General features: G+C 38.3%; 1 protein-coding gene across 2 annotated transcripts in view; it reads right to left on the reverse strand.

The window, feature by feature from the left end:
* LOC141285120 (capZ-interacting protein) overlaps positions 1–21327 on the reverse strand; it is a 28839-nt gene extending 7512 nt beyond the window's left edge. The window contains exons 1-4 of one of the 2 annotated variants that reach the window (XM_073818172.1): positions 21196–21327; positions 1482–1565; positions 1079–1147; positions 871–939 (exon numbers count right to left, since the gene is read on the reverse strand). In XM_073818172.1, coding sequence (XP_073674273.1) covers positions 871–939; positions 1079–1147; positions 1482–1565; positions 21196–21201 — 228 coding nt within the window. In that variant the 5' untranslated portion in view covers positions 21202–21327. Of the gene's footprint in view, positions 1–870; positions 955–1078; positions 1148–1481; positions 1566–21195 lie in introns of both variants that reach the window. The other variant, XM_073818171.1, reaches the window with a different exon arrangement.
* Positions 21328–21611: the final 284 nt, after the last annotated feature.

The raw sequence follows: 21611 nt of genomic DNA on the forward strand, positions 1-21611 counted from the left end.
GACATCCCCGCCGTGTCGGGAACAGAGCTGGTGGTCACTGCCCCCAGGCAGGTGGACGCCGCCTCCTCAAAAAAAAATCTCCCCGCTGGACCCATCAGTGATGTCTGCATTCTGTCACGTTGAGATAAAGGAAGGGTCTGGGTCCAGGTGCAGGGAAAGGGTTTTTAATTAAACAATAAACAAACAAAACCAAAAGGCCAACACGGCACAAACTAATAAATTTAAACACAAAATAAACAAGATCAAGAACACAATCTAAATCCAGGAATTCGGGAACACACAAGAACATCAAAGACACGAGACAATGCAGACATGAAGCGGGAGTGAGAAATGAGAGTTCTTATACAAAAGTCCAAATGGTGAACAGCTGTGAGTGAATCAGTGTAAATGACAAAACAGACGTGAATACTTGGAAGTGCTGTGCAGGGAAGGGAAAACAGTGACCTCAGGTGGCTGAGGGAAGCCCCACAGCCCCGATCATGACAATAGCATAATTTTAACACTAGATGACAGGAGAATTTTATAAAAGTAACAGCATTTACAACAGGTAGACTTGCAAAAATCTGTCTAATATTTTGGTGCTAAAAATAGACAATAACTTTAAAATATATTGAAAACTCAAAAAATTCCCTGCATATTACATGCAAGTTACTTTAAACTACATTTTTCAGAAAATAGTTTCACAATGCAACAGATTTCCTGTTTCCTGAATGAAAGTTCACTTCGGAAATGATATGTGAAATTAATAAGTAACCTCACAAGCCTGCAAGGTTGCCATCTTTCAAATGCAAATCATATGGTGAAAACTTGTGCAAAACAGCTGTCTGAGACTAAGATCTTAAGTGAAATGGATAATTAAGGAATTCTCACCTGCAGTTTTTCAATGAGAGGTGAACTCTTTATCTTTATCTTAGGAGGATGAGGACAGATGGACAGCTTCTGCATCAGAAAAATCTGTTATTTCAAAGACATTTGAGATGAGACCATGTTACATCGACTATGAGAAAACTGGAATTAATCAATTTTTTATATCTATAACTCATACAGTAACATGGTGTGTTGATGGTTACATGCTCACCTCTTCATGTTCTTCATCTTTTTGGTTGTTTATCACCAGAGAACATGTGGATTTTCTCATAGATTTCACCTGCAATTCAGTACCAAGAAGATGTTACAATACATGATCACTATATAAATAGAAAATTTACATAATCCACTAACAAGACCATGTAAGTGACACTAAGTGCAATCTCTATTTTTGTCAACAACAGAGCTCCTCAGTCTTGAAGTTAATTTGCAGGCCAACATTGGCACACGTTGCTTCAGAACCTTTTGCCAACTAGGCACGTTGCTTTTGCCAAACCTATTTTAATACTTTTAATACTATATTTAGTTTTACGATATATGAATAAAAACAAACATAATTTGGATTAGGAACAACCAATAAGAGACAAACAGAAAGACGTCAGACGTTCCACTACCTCCATGTTTCCTGGCATTGGCAGTGCATGACCTTTGAGTTTTCCAGCCAGCTGAGCCACTGACGGCTTGACTGGCGCTTCCTCCTGCAAGCAGAAAAGCAGAGCCTTAGACTGTTTTACTCAAAGGTGGTACTGTTGGATGTTCTTTTCTGATAAACCACAGTATTCTGATCTCACTTTATTGACACAGAATCCCAAAAGGCCTGTAGTGAAGCTCAGACCATCAAACATAAGCGAGGAAGCTTGCGGGGGGAAATACACACCCTACTGCTCATTTTACACGCGGGCATCTTTTTCAGGCCCATTACATAAGACAAGCATGATGCAATAATGGGATCAAAATTCAGCATGTGCTTGTTTTTACTAGACATGTTTTCTTACTTAAGAACGACTGGAAAATGAAAGACCTCTCAAACCGGAGAAATGGTGACATCAGAACCACAGAGAGGGGGTGGTGGAGAGGCTGGCTATACTTGGAAAAACACATTATCGCTCTATTTCTGCAGCATGTATACTGTGTGTAGTATCTGGAAGTACAATTAGCTATAATTTCTATTACATAATCAGCTTATTTTCATTTTTGAATCAAACTGGCAATATTTATTTATATATTTTTTTTTATTATTATTTTTTTTTTTACAAAACAGCAACAACAACAAAATGCTGGACCAGAGTTTGAATCTGGGATTTAAAAAAAAGGCAAAGGCAAAGTAAAGGCAAAGTAAAATTTATTTGCCTATATTATTTATTTATCAGCTATATATCACCCATCAGCCACAATGCTCTCTGGTATGGATACCTGTTTCCATCTCAAATTAAAAAAACAAAAAAAAAACAAATGATAAGATAAGATAATAATATGATACAAGGTTGTAAATGTAAGAAATGTAGTCGAAATAAGAAACAAATGATTATCTGTGAAATATAACGTCGCAATTATGACAAATTTGTTAATGAAAGAAAAAAGTTGAAATTGTGAGATATAGTCACAATTACAATATATTAATATGACTGAAAGATATAAATTTGCATTTATGAGGAAAAAAGTTGAATTTGTGAGATATCAGTTTTTTGAAAGATAAAAAGTCACAACTGAATTTTAAGTTAAATGAACTGAACTTTGTAATTAATATTACTAAACATTTTAAGATAAATAAACTGATTTGTTTTAAGTTCACATTTCTTCATTTTTTTAGGGCAACCAGTTTCCTCATGTTTTTTAAGTAAATTCAACTTATCTGGGTTTAGAGTGTACAGTTGTGGCCAAAAGTTTTGAGAATTACATAAATATTGGAAATTGGAAAAGTTGCTGCTTAAGTTTTTATAATAGCAATTTGCATATACTCCAGAATGTTATGAAGAGTGATCAGATGAATTGCATAGTCCTCCTTTGCCATGAAAATTAACTTAATTTAATCCCAAAAAAAACTTTCCACTGCATTTCATTTCTGTCATTAAAGGACCTGCTGAGATCATTTCAGTAATCGTCTTGTTAACTCAGGTGAGAATGTTGACGAGCACAAGGCTAGAGATCGTAACGTCAGGCTGATTGGGTTAGAATGGCAGACTTGACATGTTAAAAGGTGCTTGAAATCATTGTTCTTCCATTGTTAACCATGGTGACCTGCAAAGAAACGCGTGCAGCCATCATTGCGTTGCATAAAAATGGCTTCACAGGCAAGGATATTGTGGCTACTAAGATTGCACCTAAATCAACAATTTATAGGATCATCAAGAACTTCAAGGAAAGAGGTTCAATTCTTGAGAAGAAGGCTTCAGGGCGTCCAAGAAAGTCCAGCAAGCGCCAGGATTGTCTCCTAAAGAGGATTCAGCTCGGAGTGCCACCAGTGCAGAGCTTGCTCAGGAATGGCAGCAGGCAGGTGTGAGCGCATCTGCACGCACAGTGAGGCCAAGACTTTTGGAAGATAGCCTGGTGTCAAGAAGGGCAGCAAAGAAGCCACTTCTCTCCAAAAAAAAAACATCAGGGACAGATTGATCTTCTGCAAAAAGTATGGCGAATGGACTGCTGAGGAATGGGGCAAAGTCATATTCTCCGATGAAGCCTCTTTCCGATTGTTTGGGGCATCTGGAAAAAGGCTTGTCCGGAGAAGAAAAGGTGAGTGCTACCATCAGTCCTGTGTCATGCCAACAGTAAAGCATCCTGAGACCATTCATGTGTGGGGTTGCTTCTCATCCAAGGGAGTGGGCTCACTCACAATTTTGCCCAAAAACACAGCCGTGAATAAAGAATGGTACCAAAACACCCTCCAACAGCAACTTCTTCCAACAATCCAACAACAGTTTGGTGAAGAACAATGCATTTTCCAGCACGATGGAGCACCGTGCCACAAGGCAAAAGTGACAACTAAGTCGCTTGGGGACCAAAACGTTGAAATTTTGGGTCCATGACCTGGAAACTCCCCAGATCTTAATCCCATTGAGAACTTGTGGTCAATCCTCAAGAGGCGGGTGGACAAACAAAAACCCACTAATTCTGACAAACTCCAAGAAGTGATTATGAAAGAATGGGTTGCTATCAGTCAGGATTTGGCCCAGAAGTTGATTGAGAGCATACCCAGTCGAATTGCAGAGGTCCTGAAAAAGAAGGGCCAACACTGCAAACACTGACTCTTTGCATAAATGTCATGTAATTGTCGATAAAAGCCTTTGAAATGTATGAAGTATCTTGTAATTATATTTCAGTACATCACTGAAACAACTGAAACAAAGATCTAAAAGCAGTTTAGCAGCAAACTTTGTGAAAACTAATATTTGTGTCATTCTCAAAACTTTTGGCCATGACTGTACAGTGATCTGTCACGACACATTTAAGAGCCACAAAACAGTATTTATTGTGTGAATTTCTTACATTTTAAAGCTGAAACCTTGTTTCATACCAGAAGTAACCTCTGCTCTGTCTTGTCTGTCAGCATGTTGTCAGTTTCCTCTTTGCTCCGTGAAGTATTTTTTTACTGCGTGAGAACATGATGTGTAGTGAGAGAGCGGCATTATTTGTCTAAGGAGGCGGGTTTTTGCAAAGGGTCAATTGTGAGATATAAAGTCACAATTAGGATATATAAATTTGTGACTGAAAGATATAAAGTTGCAGTTACGAGGAAAAAGGGAGTTTGAGGAGTTTGTGAGAATTTTGTGAATTTGTTAGTGCAAGATGTTAGTGAACAATTGTAAAGGTGTAAAACCATAATTATAAGAAAGAAGTTGCAATTATAAGATGTTAAGTCAAAATTAGGATATGTACACAAAGTATTGGGACACCCCCTTCTAATGAGCAGGTTTGACTACTTTAGTAATTTCAACGAGTACAAATTCTAATATTTAACCATATAATCATATTCTAGGGAACAATGACAATACCTCTGTGTACAAGGCAAGGTTCAAATCAAAATGATTAATTCAGTCAGTGTGGAAGAACCACCAAACACCAATGACTTGTACGTATGGGTACAGTCATTTTAGACAAATCCAAAACTGTTGCAACAGAGATGGAAATACTATTTTTAAATACATTAATTATGTTTCCATCTTTGTTGCCACAGTTTTAGAAGTGCCTTTTTCTGTTCTAAAGAAGGGGATGACCGAATACTTTTGTCCATATAGTGTATATACAAGTCATTGGTGTTTGGTGATGAGTTTTTGGCTCAAGGTTTGCATTTAAAGTCACACCAGATTAGGACTTTGCTTTCTGCAGTCCAGTCAAGTTATTCAACACTGACTGAATAAATCATTTCTAGAGGTATTGTCATGTTAGAATAGAAAAGGGTCCTGTCCAAACTGTTGCTATAAAACTAGAAGCACGCAATTTCCTGGAATATCATTATATGCTTAACCTTTAAGATTTATACTCATGAAAATGACTACGGTAGTCAGACCTGTTCATTAGAAGGGGGTGTCCCAATACTTTTGGCAATATAGTGTACATTTGTAATTGACAGATATAAAGAAGCGATTATGAGGAAAAAAAGTTGTTATTAAGAGTTACAATGTCACTCTAAAAAATGCTGGGTTTCAACCCTATTTTGGGTTAAATACAGACTAACCCAATTGTTAGATTAAACATTTTATATAAAAAGGGTCCTTAGCCATCTTCAAGAAATCTTTAAGACTTGCACTCTATTCATTTTCTAACTGCTTGCTTTCTTTAAAAACAAAAAACAAAAAAACAAATACTATTCGAATACGAATATGCTTCTCTATTTTTTTTGCATTCTATTTTTTTATTTTTTTATTATATAAAAAAGGGCCTCTAACACTAGCTTGCTCTATTATTTTTCTATTCTGTTTTTCTTTTTATTTATTATATAATTACCAAAAAAAAAAACACTTGCTACATGTACTGCGTTAGACTATCTGAGACTTGTTATAGCACTTGCATATCATTGCTCTTTTGTTGATTTTGATAGCTTCCATTGTCCCCATTTGTAAGCCGCTTTGGATAAAAGCATCTGCTAAATGACTAAATGTAAAAATTTTACTCAATTTTGATCCAAAGTTAGTTTAAAACAACCAAGCATTTTTTAGAGTGCACAATTGTGAGATATACTCCGTAGTACGCAGCACACTAGTTTTACATTCTGGACACAATAGCTGTTTTACATCGAAAAACAAACATGGGTGTACTCTGAGTTTATCAGCAACACAGCTGACCAGCATCACACTTACTGCCTGGGGGAGTCTATCTCTCTCTCATCATGAGGAATATATCAGTGTTTCACTGAAAAGTGAAGAACATTTTTATAAAAGCATTTGTCAAGACTAAATTTGTGCTGAACATTATCGTATAGTATGCTTCAAAGCCTCAAACACAAGAGTAAGCACTTGTTCTTGGCAAGAACATACCTTACACTTGTCTTTTTCTCTCTATGTGGCTCTGCCAGACTTTACAAACCGAAACACGTTTCTCCAACAACATTCTTCCCAAATCTTCCAAATATACACTTTCCACACTTTATTTAACTAGATTTCCACACACAGTGCCCCCACCTTGCTTCCTCCAGCCACAAAAGCACACACTCTCACTTAATATCACACACTTTCTGAGTAGCACTGCACACATTTGTGCTTACAAGCACAAAAAGAAGACGTGTTTCCCCAATCCACTTCCCTCCATTTCCTGCCGTTCCTTTACTTCACCCATGATAAGCAAAATTCCCCTGAGACCACCCACCCCTTGACTCATTATTTTGGCGCCCATGATTGTTAACTCTTTCCTGTCCCTCGAAAAAACAAAGGCGCTGTACAAAGAGTCAACTTTACAATGACGACAATAGGGTTACGAATCTGTTTAATGTTTTTTAAAACCACCCTTGTTGATTTTTATTTATTTTTTTGGTAAAGAGGACTCGAGGAGCAACCCCTAAGAAAAAAAAAACATCACAGTGGAGATCTTTGTAATACTGTCATGCATATTAATGTAAGTGAAAACAGTTGTCTCATTTATGACTTTGTATTTCTTCCAAGGAATTTAGGAGATACATTATTATACTTAAATGTGATGGGCTTTTTTGCATTAAGAATGTATATAAATATTACAGTCAAGCCAATTTAGTCAAAACATTCAGTTCCAATTAAAACAGTAAAATCTGTTAAACAAAACAAGACACACAAAGTATGACCTACATCAGTTAGCCAGAGATCGTTTTAACCCTATGTTTGGATAAATCTGTAGGGCGGGTGGGAATTATGGGCTCGCTTTGGGAGTGGGAGTACAGAAAGCTCTATTTTCGGTTGCTGTAGCCTGAGAAATAAACCACAGACTGGTCTGTGAGGGTCTGGGTCAGTGATACTTGAGCAAACCCATATCAGTGGAGAAAGAACATGTGCAGTTTGTGGTATGAGAAACACTGGTTCAAATTTTGTTGAAGTTGTGTATACATATAGTAAATGGAATTTCTAATGGAAACATTTACTTTTATGCCTGTTTCACAACAGCAGCCTAAGTCGCAACAGCCGGTTTATGTTGTGCTTTCGCACTGACAGTGTTTTTTGCTGAGTAACAAAATTCCAAGATATTTCTGGCTTACTACACGGAGTAGATTTTTAAAAATATTATTATTATTATGAATAATTGCCATACAATCTTAATATAATCGATAATGTAATCGATAATTAGATGTGGGTGATCAAATGATAAAAATTGTACTAATTTTTGGGTAAACTAACCATTCAAATTATCTATATTTTGTCAGATATACAAAAAAAAAGTGAAAATGATGTACACTTTATTATTACAACTTTAATGTAATTTAAATATATGTGTAATTACACATTTGTAATAATAATGGTTAAAATTATAATCAAGTGCTTTGCTTTAGTATTAGTTAACATGTCTAATTAAGTGTACTTCAACAAAAGATTACGAAAAACATTAATTTAAAATATATTTTTTAATGCAAAACTTAATAACTTTCAAAATAAAGGCGTATACAGTATAAATTGCTGACAGTTAGCGGTTTAAATGCAGTTAAGTGCAATTGTTTTACAATGTATGGCTATTACTGTCATTGTTGTTGTTGTTGTTGTTATTATTATTATTATATTCTAATTTGTTTGGCTTCTTAAAACAACAGTGTGAATGTAATTTTAGACTGAGACAGGATATCAAAATAAAAAGAGGGTTGAGTCAATTCACTGACTTTTTTCTGACTTAAGTTTTCTTAGTTAAGAACATGCGTCGGAGCTCTTAATTTTGAACTCTCAAAGATAACTGATAGATAATTAAAAAAAATTTCCAGTTCTTAATTTGTCTTTTTTTTTTTATATCACAATAAATATCGTATCGTGAGATTTTGATATTGTTGCATCCCTATTTAAATGTGATAAGAAAAACAGTTGTGATACTCTCTTTAAGCACACGTACTGTAAGTGGCCCTCTGTTTAATTCATATTATTTTGAAAGTACAGTTTAGATGTACTTTTAAAGGCAGGGTAGGTGATTTGGTTCAAAAACATTTTTTACTATGCTGGTTGAAAGTCTCTTCACATCCCGATAGCAATCAGATATGTGGTCTAAATTTATTTATGTATTTATATCGACCATAAAACATTTACCCAATTAAAATGTTCGGTCCAAACATTACGATAGGCTGCCCTGCCTGCATGTCAAAATATCTACAGTATTTGCATACCTTCAAAGCACCAGTACATATGTGACCCTGGTCTGGACCACAATACCAGTTTTAAGTAGCATGGGAATATTTGTAGCAATAGCCAAAAATACATTGTATAGGTCAAAATGATTGATTTTTCTTTTATGCCAAAAATCAATAGTATATTAAGTAAAGATCATGTTCCATGAAGATATTTTATAAATTTCCCACCATAAATATATCAAAACAATGAAGATCTTTGGAATACTCTCATGCATATTAATGTAAGTAAAAACAATTGTCTCATTTATGACTTCGTATTTCTTCCAAAGAATGTGACGGGCTTACTTTTTTGCATAAACAATGTATATAAATATTACAGTCAAGCCGGTTTAGTCAATCAAAACATTCAGTTCCAATTAAAACAGTAAAATCTGTTAAACAAAACAAGACACACAAAGTATGACCTACATTAGTTAGTCAGAGATTGTTTTAACCCTATGTTTGGATAAATAACATTGTATGGGTCAAAATAATAAATTTTCCTTTTATGCTAAAAATCATTAGTATATTAAGTAAAGATCATGGTTCATGAAGATATTTTATACTACAGGGCCGTTTAATGCTTGAATCTGATTGGCTGATGAACGTTCTAATGGTGTGCATTATTTTCAGGGAAACTCACGGTAAACATAGTTCCAAGCAGCTTTTGACCTTATTACATGTCTATATCACTTCGCCACACGATTTCAATTATTTCAAAGGTCCTTACAGCCCAAAACAGCAAGATAACCAAAACCCACAATGACACTGGCCAAACTAATAAATACAGTAAACAACAGGATAACAACGACAGATTATTTCCATGTTTTTTCCACAATATTACATTTTATTATGTACGGAAAGCACAAACTCTATTTCTCTAGCTCTCTCTCCCTCACAGATGCACAGACATACAGTTAGCACATGCGTTAGCATTCGCGCTAATGTTGTTAGCGCTGCTCTGACGATTAACAACTTAAAAACAACATGACAGTTCTCACACGCGAGGTAACAACGGCGTGGTCTTGAAGAAAATGAACTTAAAGTTTAACTGTCAGTAGAGACGATGCTGCCAGTCACCTTTGAGAGACACACAGACTTGAGAGAGGTAATTCATGCACTTAATCTCTCTCTCCCTCTCTCTTGCAGTCTGTCTGCCTGTCTGTCGGTCTGTCTAAACTTCATTATTAACTGCATTAGTTTGCTATCAACGGCTCAAGCGTCATTACTAGGTCTAAAATGACATTTTGGAACTAGCAACGAAGCTGTTGGATGAGCTGCGTAAGAAATTAATCCTACTCACAGTACCTTTTTAAGGACAAAAACAGGACGAATGTCTTGAAATATAATCGATGTCTAATCGATGTCTTGAGGGTTTGTTAACTGTAGTATAGGCGGAATAATTGACTTTGGGCCGTAGAATTCTACAAAAATAATGCATCACCACCTCGGGTGTGCATTATTTTCTAAGAAATCTACGGTCTGTCGTCAATTATTCCTTACTTATAAATTTCCCACCATAAATATATCAAAACGTAATTTTTTATTAGTAATATGCATTGCTAAGAACTTCATTTGGACAACTTTAAAGGCGAATTTCTCAATATTTAGATTTTTTTTGCACCCTCAGATTCCAGATATTCAAATAGTTGTATCTTGTTCAAATATTGTTCTAACAAACCATGCATCAATGGAAAGCTTATTTATTCATAAAACTCAATTTCAAAAATTGGACCTTATGAATGACCGGTTTTGTGGTCCAGGGTCACATATATGGTTTACTAAAGAACCAGCAAAGTTTTTAATGAAGGTATCAGACAGTAAAAATCTCTTTTTAGTTTTAACACTGCATTTATTTTAAAGAGAAAATCACTGAGTTGAGCAGATGTTTCTCTAACTGCAAAACTAGCAACCAAATCACAGTCACAAAACTGTTTCGGAAACGGCTGAATTTATGGCTCCAGAGCACCATACAAAACATCTGTCATATCTCAGATTATCATTTTCCTTTGGAAGGGCGTTAATCAGTGCAAGAGGATACCACAGAAATGAAAACTAAATTGCCAATGGGTTTGTGAAATCTGCAGACATTGTATTACAATTTACACTATAAAGAGTGAATTATCATGATTTATTACAGCAGTAAACCACTCCAGTTTTTGTATTACAGTGATTTTACAGATTTACAGGGTTTAGCTAATTAGCATGTTCCAGTTATCCCCTGCCCTATACTAGCCGAGTAACTTCCATTGAAATAAATGTGAATGCTAATAGAACTTTTTCTCCAGGTATTCTCCAGTACCATGATATACTTTGACAAATCTCTGACTAGCATTTAAATACAATACTTACTGTACCATCACACACCACAGTACTTTTTGTTCCACCCTTAATCATGTGTAAGAAAATTGTACAGCTGACCCTCTTGGTATAACTATGATGCATCTCTTAAAGAGAGTCTTTGTCACAGAGTAAACATGAGATCAGATGTACTAGCGCATGATGCAATTTACTTTAATTCATGCTTTCTGGACACACCTCTAAGAGTTCAGCCAAGGTTCAAACCCATTTGGGGTCATGAGGAAATACAGTATGAGGCAAAAGGGAAAATGTTGAACATAAACACACACAAAAAAAAAAAAAACAGTTAACAATAATAGTTGTTAAATATTTAATTTTGTAAGTCATTTGGACTGATTCTCTCTAGTTGAATGATCCTGCCAGCTAAGACTCAAATAATATGGTCATTCTATGTCTTATTAATACGAGAACAGACACATAAGTCTCCATCACAGCCATTCCAGGAAAACATGATGTGTTTGAATTTTACATCATCGGAAGATCACACTTTTCCACTGCCTTCACCGGCCTGACAGGCACACAGCTTGTGTTTTTACAAAGGTTCTTTGTGCTACATCACTCAAAGCAATGGGAGAAACAGCTACCATCATGAGGCCTGACAGGAGGGAACATTATGACATAGACTAGGTTTGCACCAGGAATTAATACCAGTGTTTGACAGTAAAGCGAAATGCAGTAGGACAGGTTGTATACTGCTAAAGATAAGCTGGGCAGGATGTTTATTCTTTATTTATTACATTACATTTATTACAGCTTCAAAGCAGATTTGATACAAAGTTGGAGTTTTGTGGCTTAAGGTTAGTGTTAAGGCCTTCTCTAAATGTTAACAAACTAAATTAGCAGATATGCATTTTTTTTTTCTTCAGACTAAGCATATAAAAATTCTGATGATCATTTTTTCGGTTACATACACTTGCAATCAGAAATAGAACCCCTAAAGAGTTTTAAGGATTTATAAATAAAAATCTTTTCAAAGTGCAGGATTCTGCTTTGGATGGCTTCTTAATGAGTTTAGTGATACATAAAATCAACACAGAAAATGTATGATGTAGTATTTGTGTGTAACAGTATATTTTGTTAAGATCGCCATGTCACAATTATTCAACCCCTATATAATATTGTTGTTTTTAAAGCTTTCTGACAGTTTTTATGGCCTGAAGTGGTGCTGAAACATCATTAAGCCTTTGGGAACTCTATAACGATCCTTCATTTGCTTCAGCTGTGATGCATATATAAACCCCGACCATGAAGGTGTTCAAGGTGAGTTGCAATCATGGAAAAGACAAAGGAGCTTCTACAAAAGCTGAGAAAGGAGATTATTTCATCACTTCCGAAGGGTCTTGGGTATAAGAAGATTTCCAAAAGATTTAACATTCCAAGAGACACCATTGGGAGCATTATAAGGAAGTTTACAACTTATGGAACAGCTGCAAACCTGCCTGGCTGTGGAAGAAAGCTCAAAATTTCATCAAGGGCCCTTGCCAACTTAGTCAGGACAGCTAAGAAAAACCCCCGTGTGACTGCAAGACAGCTACAGGATGATATGATGAAGGCTGGTACAAGTGCTTCAGTGGCAACTATAAGACGTGCACTGAATAATCAAGGACTTAATGGCCGGACCCCAAGACGCACTCCACTCTTGAACTCAAGGAACATCAGGAGTCAACTAGAATATGCAGGAGGAATTTGGATAAAACTACAGAGTTCTGGGAGACAGTTCTATGGACTGATGAAACCAAACTGGAACTTTTCGGACATATGGACCAGCGGTATGTCTGGCGTGCAAAAGGTCAGGCTTATGACCAGAAGAATACCATCCCCACAGTCAAGCACGGAGGTGGGTCACTAATGATGTGGGGCTGTTTTCCTGCGGCAGGAAATGGCAATCTTGATTGTGTACCTGGCATCATGGATTCCCAGAAATACCAGGTCATTTTGAAGAAGAACGTGATGCCTTCTGTTGACAAATTAAATCTTGGTGATCATTGGATCTTCCAGCAAGACAATGATCCCAAGCACACCTCCAAATCAACCAAAGCTTGGTTGGGGATAAGATGCTGGAGTGTCCTGGAGTGGCCTTCTCAGTCACCAGATTTAAATCCAATTGAAAATCTTTGGTGGGATTTGAAGAAGGCAGTTGCAGCACGGAAGCCGTCAAACATCACTGAGTTAGAGGCTTTTGCACGTGAAGAATGGGCAAAGATTCCAATCGAGAGGTGTAAGAAGCTTGTCAGCACTTATCGAAAGTGCTTGTTAGAAGTTATAAAAACTAAAGGGCGCTCCACAAGGTACTGAAGCTGGGGGTTGAATAATACTGCACATGCTCATGTGTTACAAGACTAACAATTTTCATTTGAACTTCAAAGTTAAGTCAATTTATGTTGTCAAAATAACTCAAATATGTATCAATAAATATTTTTTGTTATTTCACGAGTTTTTTTTTCTCAGTTATTTTCATTATCTTTCATCAACATCACTATATTGTCTATTGAGGTGAGGGGGTTGAATATTTCTGATTGCAAGTGTATAAAAAGGCAGTTAAAACACATTAGTTTTGTTTCAAAACTTTGTTAGACACAAACCTGTCTCTTTCTTAAGATACAATCACATTAGCTCAAAACTCCAAATCATGCAGGTTCATATTTCATTCACCTGATATCCCCCACAAAATTTAGCAGAATAACAATGTGTGACTGCACCTTTAGGCAGCATTACAACTGTCATGGAATAATTCATGAGAGTTATTTACATAGACATACAAATAGCAGTTCACAGGGAAATTTGATTTGCAGCTTATTTTATTTTTTGATGTTAGCTAGGCTAAAGGCACTAATACTCTAGCAACTATAAAAACACATAACTTTAAAATCAACAATTTGTGAATATCACTGAACTTTTTTTAACAGATGTTCTCGGTATTAAATGAAATATAAATTATAATCAATTACTCCCACCCCATCCACCATTTTTACAGAGCTTGTCACAAAGATGGCGTTGTTGTTCTCAAGATGGCGGCGCGTGCACACGCAGCGGCTTCTCTCTCTCCCGACCAAACAGTGTTTTCGTGTTTTTCGTCCTGTAAGTCGCAGTGTTTTTGTACGTCTTCGTCGCGTTTATCTGCCCTTAAGCGCGTTTATAGCCGAACATTTTTGCTCGACATCGGCAGAAACAAAGTTTTTAAGTTGAACTCTGTGGACACTGACAAGCTGAATGATCTGGGTCTGCTCCGGAGGCCTACTCAATCACCGACCCCCACTCCTGCACCTCGCCCACAATGGAGGCGCCTCAAGCGGTGTGAGAGGAAGCAGAAGAGGGGTAAGCGCGGAGGTATCCGAGCTAGGCTAGCGGCTATCCCACACAAACCCGCTATCCCTTCCATCGTTCTGGCCAACGTACGCTCATTAGACAACAAACTGGACTACATCCGACTACTACGTTCATCTCAAAGGAATGTAAAGGACTGTTGTGTTTTTGTGTTCACAGAAACATGGCTCAGCGACAGTGTCCCGGACCGCGCCATTCAGCTCAACCAGCTGACATGCTATCGGGCCGACAGGGTTGTCGTCACGGGGGGTAAGACCCGCGGTGGCGGACTTTGTGTTTATATCAGTGACGCTTGGTGCCGCGATGCTGTTGTAGTCTGCAAATACTGCTCACCAGTGCTGGAATTTATGGTTATTAAGTGCCGGCCGTTCTACCTACCGAGGGAATATACAGCTATACTGCTGTGTGCTGTGTACATCCCTCCCACCTCCAACAACTACAGGAGCGAGGCACTATATGAACTATATCAGCACATCAGTGAGCAGCAAACAGCCCACCCCGATGCTTTTCTCATCGTGGCTGGGGATTTCAATCATGCAGACTTAAAGAGTGTGTTTCCAAAAATACAGCAACACATTGACTTTCCAACACAGGGAAATAACACACTGGACCTTGTTTACACCACCCAGAGAGGAGCTTACAAAGCTTTCCCCCTCCCCCACCTCGGCACCTCTGATCACATCACTGTTATGCTAATGCCCTCTTACAGACCGCTTGTTAAAGTCACCAAACCGGTTCGTAAGCAGATACAAGTGTGGCCAGAGGGGTCTTCAGAGGTTTTACAGGACTGCTTTAACACCACAGACTGGAATAGGTTTAAACAGGCTGCCACTTACAACAACACCACTGACCTCCAGGAGTACACTGAGACTGTTACAGCCTACATTAACAAATGCACTGAGGATGTAACAGTCACCAAAACCATCACTGTCCGTGCCAACCAAAAGCCATGGATGACAGAGGAGGTCTACAGGCTACTGAAAGCTCGGAACGCTGCCTTCAGAGTTGGAGACGAGGCGAGCCTGAAGACAGCTAGGGCCAACCTTTCCCGTGGCATCAGAGAGGCTAAAAGACAGTACTCCAGAGGAATATCTCGTCGCTTCAATGACAGCAGAGACTAGGGCTGCACGATTAATCGCACGATGTTGTGAGGTGCGTTTAGTCAATGAAGCCGGTACTTTGATTAGTAGTAAATCTCCATCACATGCGTTCAGCTGCGTTCAGCTGGAGCGTTCAGAGGCGTAAATCACTGACAAGCTACGCCAAATCGCGCTCAAAATCGAATGCGATTTTGAACGCGATTTGGCGTAGCTTGTCAGTGATCTACATCTCTGTGTATTAATTGCCGCTCCAGCTGAACGCACGTGATGGAGATTTACTACTAATCAAAGTACCGGCTTCATTGACTAAACGCGCCTCACAACATCGTTCAATTAATCGTGCAGCCCTAGCAGAGACACACGGAGCCTGTGGCGGGGCATACAGACCATCACGGATTACAAGCCCCCACCACAGACCTGTGACAGCACCATCTCCCTGCTGAACGAGCTGAACACCTTCTTCGCTCGCTTTGAAGTGCAAAACTGCACCACAGCACAGAAGACCCCACCCCCTCCTGGTGACCAGGTGATGACTTTGTCCCCGGACAGTGTGAGGAGATCCCTCAGCAGGATCAACACTCGCAAAGCTCCGGGTTCTGACAACATTCCTGGTATGGAAAAGGAAAACTGTAACTGTTAACACTATAATCCCACAACAGCTCACACAAAAACTGATCCAGCTGGGGCTCAACACCTCACTGTGTAACTGGCTGTTGGATTTCCTCACAGGAAGACCACAAGCAGTACGGGTCGCCGTTAACACATCCAGCACTATCATTCTGAACACGGGGGCACCTCAGGGATGTGTGCTGAGCCCCCTCCTCTTCACTCTGCTGACCCACGACTGCACTCCGTCACACAGCTCCAACCTCTTCATTAAGTTTGCGGATGACACGACTGTGGTGGGTCTCATTAGCAACAGGGATGAGACAAACTACAGAAGTGAGGTGAGCCGCCTGGCCACGTGGTGCGGAGACAACAATCTCTCTCTGAATGTGGCGAAGACGAAAGAGATTGTTGTTGACTTCAGGAGAGTGCACACTCAGCATGCTCCTCTGACCATCAACGGTGCGTCTGTGGAGAGAGTGAGCAGCACCAAGTTTCTGGGTGTGCACATCACTGAGGATCTCTCCTGGACAAACAACACCACTGCACTGGCCAAGAAAGCACAGCAGCGTCTCTACTTCCTCCGCAAACTAAGAAGAGCAAGGGCACCAGCCCCCATAATGTACACATTCTACCGAGGAACCATCGAAAGCATCCTGTCTAGCTGCATCACTGTGTGGTTTGGAGCCTGCAATGCGTCCTGCCAAAAAACTCTTCAACGCATAGTCAGAGCAGCTGAGAGAATCATCGGTGTCCCTCTCCCCTCCCTCCAAGACATCTACAGCACACGTCTCACCAAAAAAGCCCTCTGCATAGCAGCCGATCCCACCCACCCAATGCAAAGCTTCTTCAGCCTGCTGCCATCAGGGAGGAGACTGCGGAGTCTCCAGGCCAGGACCAGCAGACTGAAGGACAGCTTCACCCATCAGGCTGCCAGGAAGCTCAACTCTCTCCCGGCTCTGCCCCCACTCCCCTCTTCTGCCCCACAACTTTCTGAACTCTGACACACACACACACACACACACACTGACCTGCACCAGTCACTTTGTGCAGCATTGGTCTGCCAACTACCTCACACTATTCATAGACAGTAACAAGACTGCTCTGACACTTTTACACTTTACAAGCTCTGTTGCACCTTTGTATTTAATGTTACTGTTTGTATTTAATGTTACTTGTATGCACCATGGGTCTGAGAGTAACGCAATTTCAATTCTCTGTATGTCCTGTACATGTGGCAGAATTGACAATAAAGTTGACTTTGACTTTGAAAGCATTGTGTGTGCAATTGTAGGAAAAGCCAAGGTGAATGTGAAAGCCAATTGGAAGTAAATTTGTTTATGAACCAGAAAACCTATACTTCTCAGCTAAAGCAGAGATCCTGCAAGAAATCTAATCCTGTCCAGATATAATATCTGAGATTGCAGTATTATTTTCTTGTCAAGTACCTTTGTGATTATTTGATGATTATTTACATTTACATTTAGCAGACGCTTTAATCCAAAGCGACTTACAAATGAGGACAATGGAAGCATTCAAAATCAACAAAAGAGCAATGCAAAGTCCAAGTCTCTTGATTAGCTTAATGCAGTATACGTAGCAAAAAAAAAAAAAAGAGCAAGCTATTGTTTTTTTTTGTTTGTTTGTTTACTAATTGTATAATAGAAGATATAAAAAGAATAGAGAAGGTTTTTAGCTTTTTTAAGAATAGAAATTTAATAGAGTGCAAGAGTTACAGGGTGAAATAAAGACGGAAGAGATGTGTTTTTAGCCAATTCTTGAAGATAACTAAGGACCCAGCTGCTCGAATTAAATTGGGTAGGTCATTCCACCAAGAGGGAACATTTAAGGTAAAAGTCTGTGAAAGTGATTTTGTGCCACTTTGGAATGGCACAATAATATGCCTTTCACTTGCAGAACGCAAGCTTCTAGAAGGCGCATAAGCCTGAAGTACTGAATTTGGGTAAAGTGGTGGAGAGCCAGTGGTGGTTTTGTAAGCAAACATTAATGCCTTTAAATTTTTGCGACCAGCTATTGGTAGCCAGTGCAAATTCATGAAGAGAGGTGTGACGTGCGTTCTTTTTGGCTCGTTGAAAATTAATCTTGCAGCCGTATTCTGGATCAATTGTAAAGGTTTGATAGAACTGGCTGGAAGACCTGCCAAGAGAGCATTGCAATAGTCCAGCCTGGACAGAACAAGAGATTGAACAAGGAGTTGTGAAGCATGATCCCAAAAGAAAGGGCCTGATTTTCCTGATGTTGAATAAAGCAAATCTGCAGGACCAGGCAGTTTTAGCAATGTGGTCTGAGAAAGTCAGCTGATCATCAATCACAACTCCAAGGTTTCTGGCTATTTTTGAAGGAGTTATGGTTGATGTGCCTAACTGAATGGTACAACTGTGATGAAACAATAGGTTTGATGGAAACACAAGCAGTTCTGTCTTGGCAAGGTTTAGTTAAAGGTGATGGTCCTTCATCCAGCAAGAAATGTCTTGAGATGCGAGCAGCTATCATCGGATCATCAGGGTGGAATGAGAGGTAGAGTTGAGTGTCATCAGCATAGCAGTGATATGAAAAGCCATGTTTTTGAATGACAGAACCTAGTGATGCCATGTAGACAGAGAAAAGAAGTGGACCAAGAACAGAGCCCTGAGGCACTTCAGTAGTTAGAAGTTGCGACTTGGACACCTCACCTCTCCAAGATACCTTGAAGGACCTATCTGAGAGGTAAGACTCAAACCACTGGAGTGCAGTTCCTGAGATGCCCTTTGCCAATAATGTTGACAGGAGGATCTGGTGGTTAGCCGTGTCAAAAGCAACAGACATTATTTTCTAATAAAGAGCTGCTAGGGTATTATGGGTGGTTGCTAGGGTGTTGCCATATGGTTGCTAGAGTGTTTTGGGTGATCTTCAGTAATGTCCACATGCAGACATTCCCATCTCTGTTAATAACAGAAACTGTTACTATAACTACTAGAACTATATATGGATGCTTGCTCATGGTCCTTATGCCACCCCCTTGTTACCGTATTTTCATTTTCTACATCCCCTGAATTTGAGAGATTTTAGATTTTCAATAATTACACAAAGATGTTGTTATATTGATATATTGTATAACATCAGAAGATTTTCAAGTACAGAGCAAAACTCATATGGAGTACCTATATGGTCTTTTTTTACTTTTAACATCCCCTGGTCACCATACACTTTCAATAAAAGAGCAGCATCAACATTCTTTAAAACACCTCTTTTCGCGTTTCACTGAAGAAAGATTTGGAATGACATGAAGGTGAATTACACAATTTACATTTAAACTTCTATATATGTCAATTACATGACAGGTGTTCTTGTAATGCATTTGTGGCAGTGTACACTAACTGTAACAGTGTTAAATAGCACTATTGTTGGTTTACTAAAGTATTACATAAGATATGTGTCCCATAGTCCAGCCTACTTTCTTACATCTTCAGTTACACTGTGTTCTCTTTACTTCTTCCACAACACGCTCAAGCAGAGGGGATTCCAAGTTTTCTAAGTGTGATGGTATGTGGGATTTTCCTTTTGATTTTCTCAAATGGTCCTGCTTTCTGCAGTAATGTGACTCTGTGAAGCTCTTCTTTTCTCTTTAGATTATTCAACTTGGTTAAAGTCATACATAGAAGTGCTTTCTCTCATGAGAATGACCTTCCATGTGTTTCCTGTCAGTCATCATTCACTCTGTCTCTTCCTCTCACTCATATGTAAACTTGCCATTAAAAATGAACAGACTGATGCTTTCCATGTACACTAGCACAAATCAAAGGTTTGGGCACACCTTCTCATTTTTAATGACTTTTGTCTACATTTTAAGTAATAGCATGACTTTGATAGTAACAATGGAAGCACAAATGGAAGTATGTGAATTCTTATGCATGTACTGTACCTTTTCACAAACATAAGTATGTAGATATATAGAATTATAAAAAAATAATGCACAACTGCCCATTGTTAAGTATTCCTTGCGTAATTTCCATGCATAGGTTTTTTATTTATTTATAGACAAAATTTGTCTACAAAACATTATATATTTATTTATTTTTATCATATAGGCAAAATTTGTCTGCAAAACTAATTTTAGCCCTTTAAGCAAACGCAAAAGCCTTTAGATAAGGTTTTTCTGATCATAATGAGAAAAATATATTCAGATCTGTATGTGTGTACAAACATTCTGTGGAAAAGCATACCTCCTCATTTCACATCCCTTTTAATGACCTTAAGATGAACACCAAGGAAAGAGTTGAATGCTCTTTGATTACACTTGCAGAAGTAACAACCCAATGGCCACAAGCCACGTGAGGAACTTTAATGCCTGTGGTTAAGAGAAAAAATCAAAGCTCCTACTTTTCAAACAGAGGAAGATATTCTGCAGACAGCCCTTACTGCCTCTCTTTGTGGTCATTTGGGGTTAAAACAGTCTGAGTAGTCATTTTACCAGCACATGTCTATGTCTTATAGTGCATCTGCAGTCGCTCATTTCAGCCACCATGAACTAACTGAGATTTATGGTTACAGATAGTTTGGAGGACATATAAATCAAAATTAAATGATTATTGTAGCAGGGCTAACCAAAGCACACACATTCTTTAATTTCCTATAATAATAATAAAAAAAAATCTTTCATTTCATAGCAAGCTTTGCGATTTTGTTTAAAGTTGCTAAATACCAGGGGGTGTCCTCAAAGGGAGTCTCATAAATATCTCAAAGAGCAACAACCCTTAAACTGTTCAGAACTAAACAGTAAGGGCAAGACTTTATAAATAACTAAATGACATTTACAAATATTACTGAAACAAGCCTTAACAGGTCATTAAAGTACACTCATGCAGCCTTAATAGTCATAATAATAAATGTTACACTCTACTACTAGCCTATTCTCCAAAACATTTACATTGTTATTAATAATAGTATAGTTATTAAAAAGTGTAGTTATGTTACGAAATTAATTAAATAATTACCTACATGTCATTGTAAATACATATGAGTCATTGGGTTTCAATTTCTGACTATTTTCAAGTCCATAAGAGTCTACATGAACTCATATAGGCTATTAAATCAAACGTCTTGCGTTTTTCATTTGACGATTTTTACTGCAGGATCAAAAGGCAAAAAGTAATAGATACATTAACGAGACCATACCTCCATCCTCAAACACGTTTATCCGCGTGGCTCTTCTGTAGGCTATCCAAGAGGAGTACCGAGATGCGTCTCGCTGCTCCTCAGTCTGACAGCAGCTTCTCTCCACTTTCCGTTTCTTTAGTCAGCAACACCCAGAACTGCGAACACTTCAAAACACAAACGACAAAGGAAGAGAAACTGTGTGGTGTTGAGGAGGCGAATGAGCTGCGCGCACAACCATCAAATCGCGATCACTACTGTCAGTATTATAAAACTCCAAACCAGACAGTTGAGTCATTAACAATTAGGATAAACAAACTGGCTATCACAAAACCCAGTATTTTATCCGTTTAAACTTTTGGTTTGAATATTAATGATGTGAGCATAAGGCACGAGCGTTTTATACGTCATATGCGCGTTATCGCAAAAATACTGCA

The sequence above is a fragment of the Garra rufa genome, chromosome 14, assembly GCF_049309525.1.
Source record: "Garra rufa chromosome 14, GarRuf1.0, whole genome shotgun sequence".
Classification (NCBI taxonomy): Eukaryota; Metazoa; Chordata; class Actinopteri; order Cypriniformes; family Cyprinidae; genus Garra; species Garra rufa.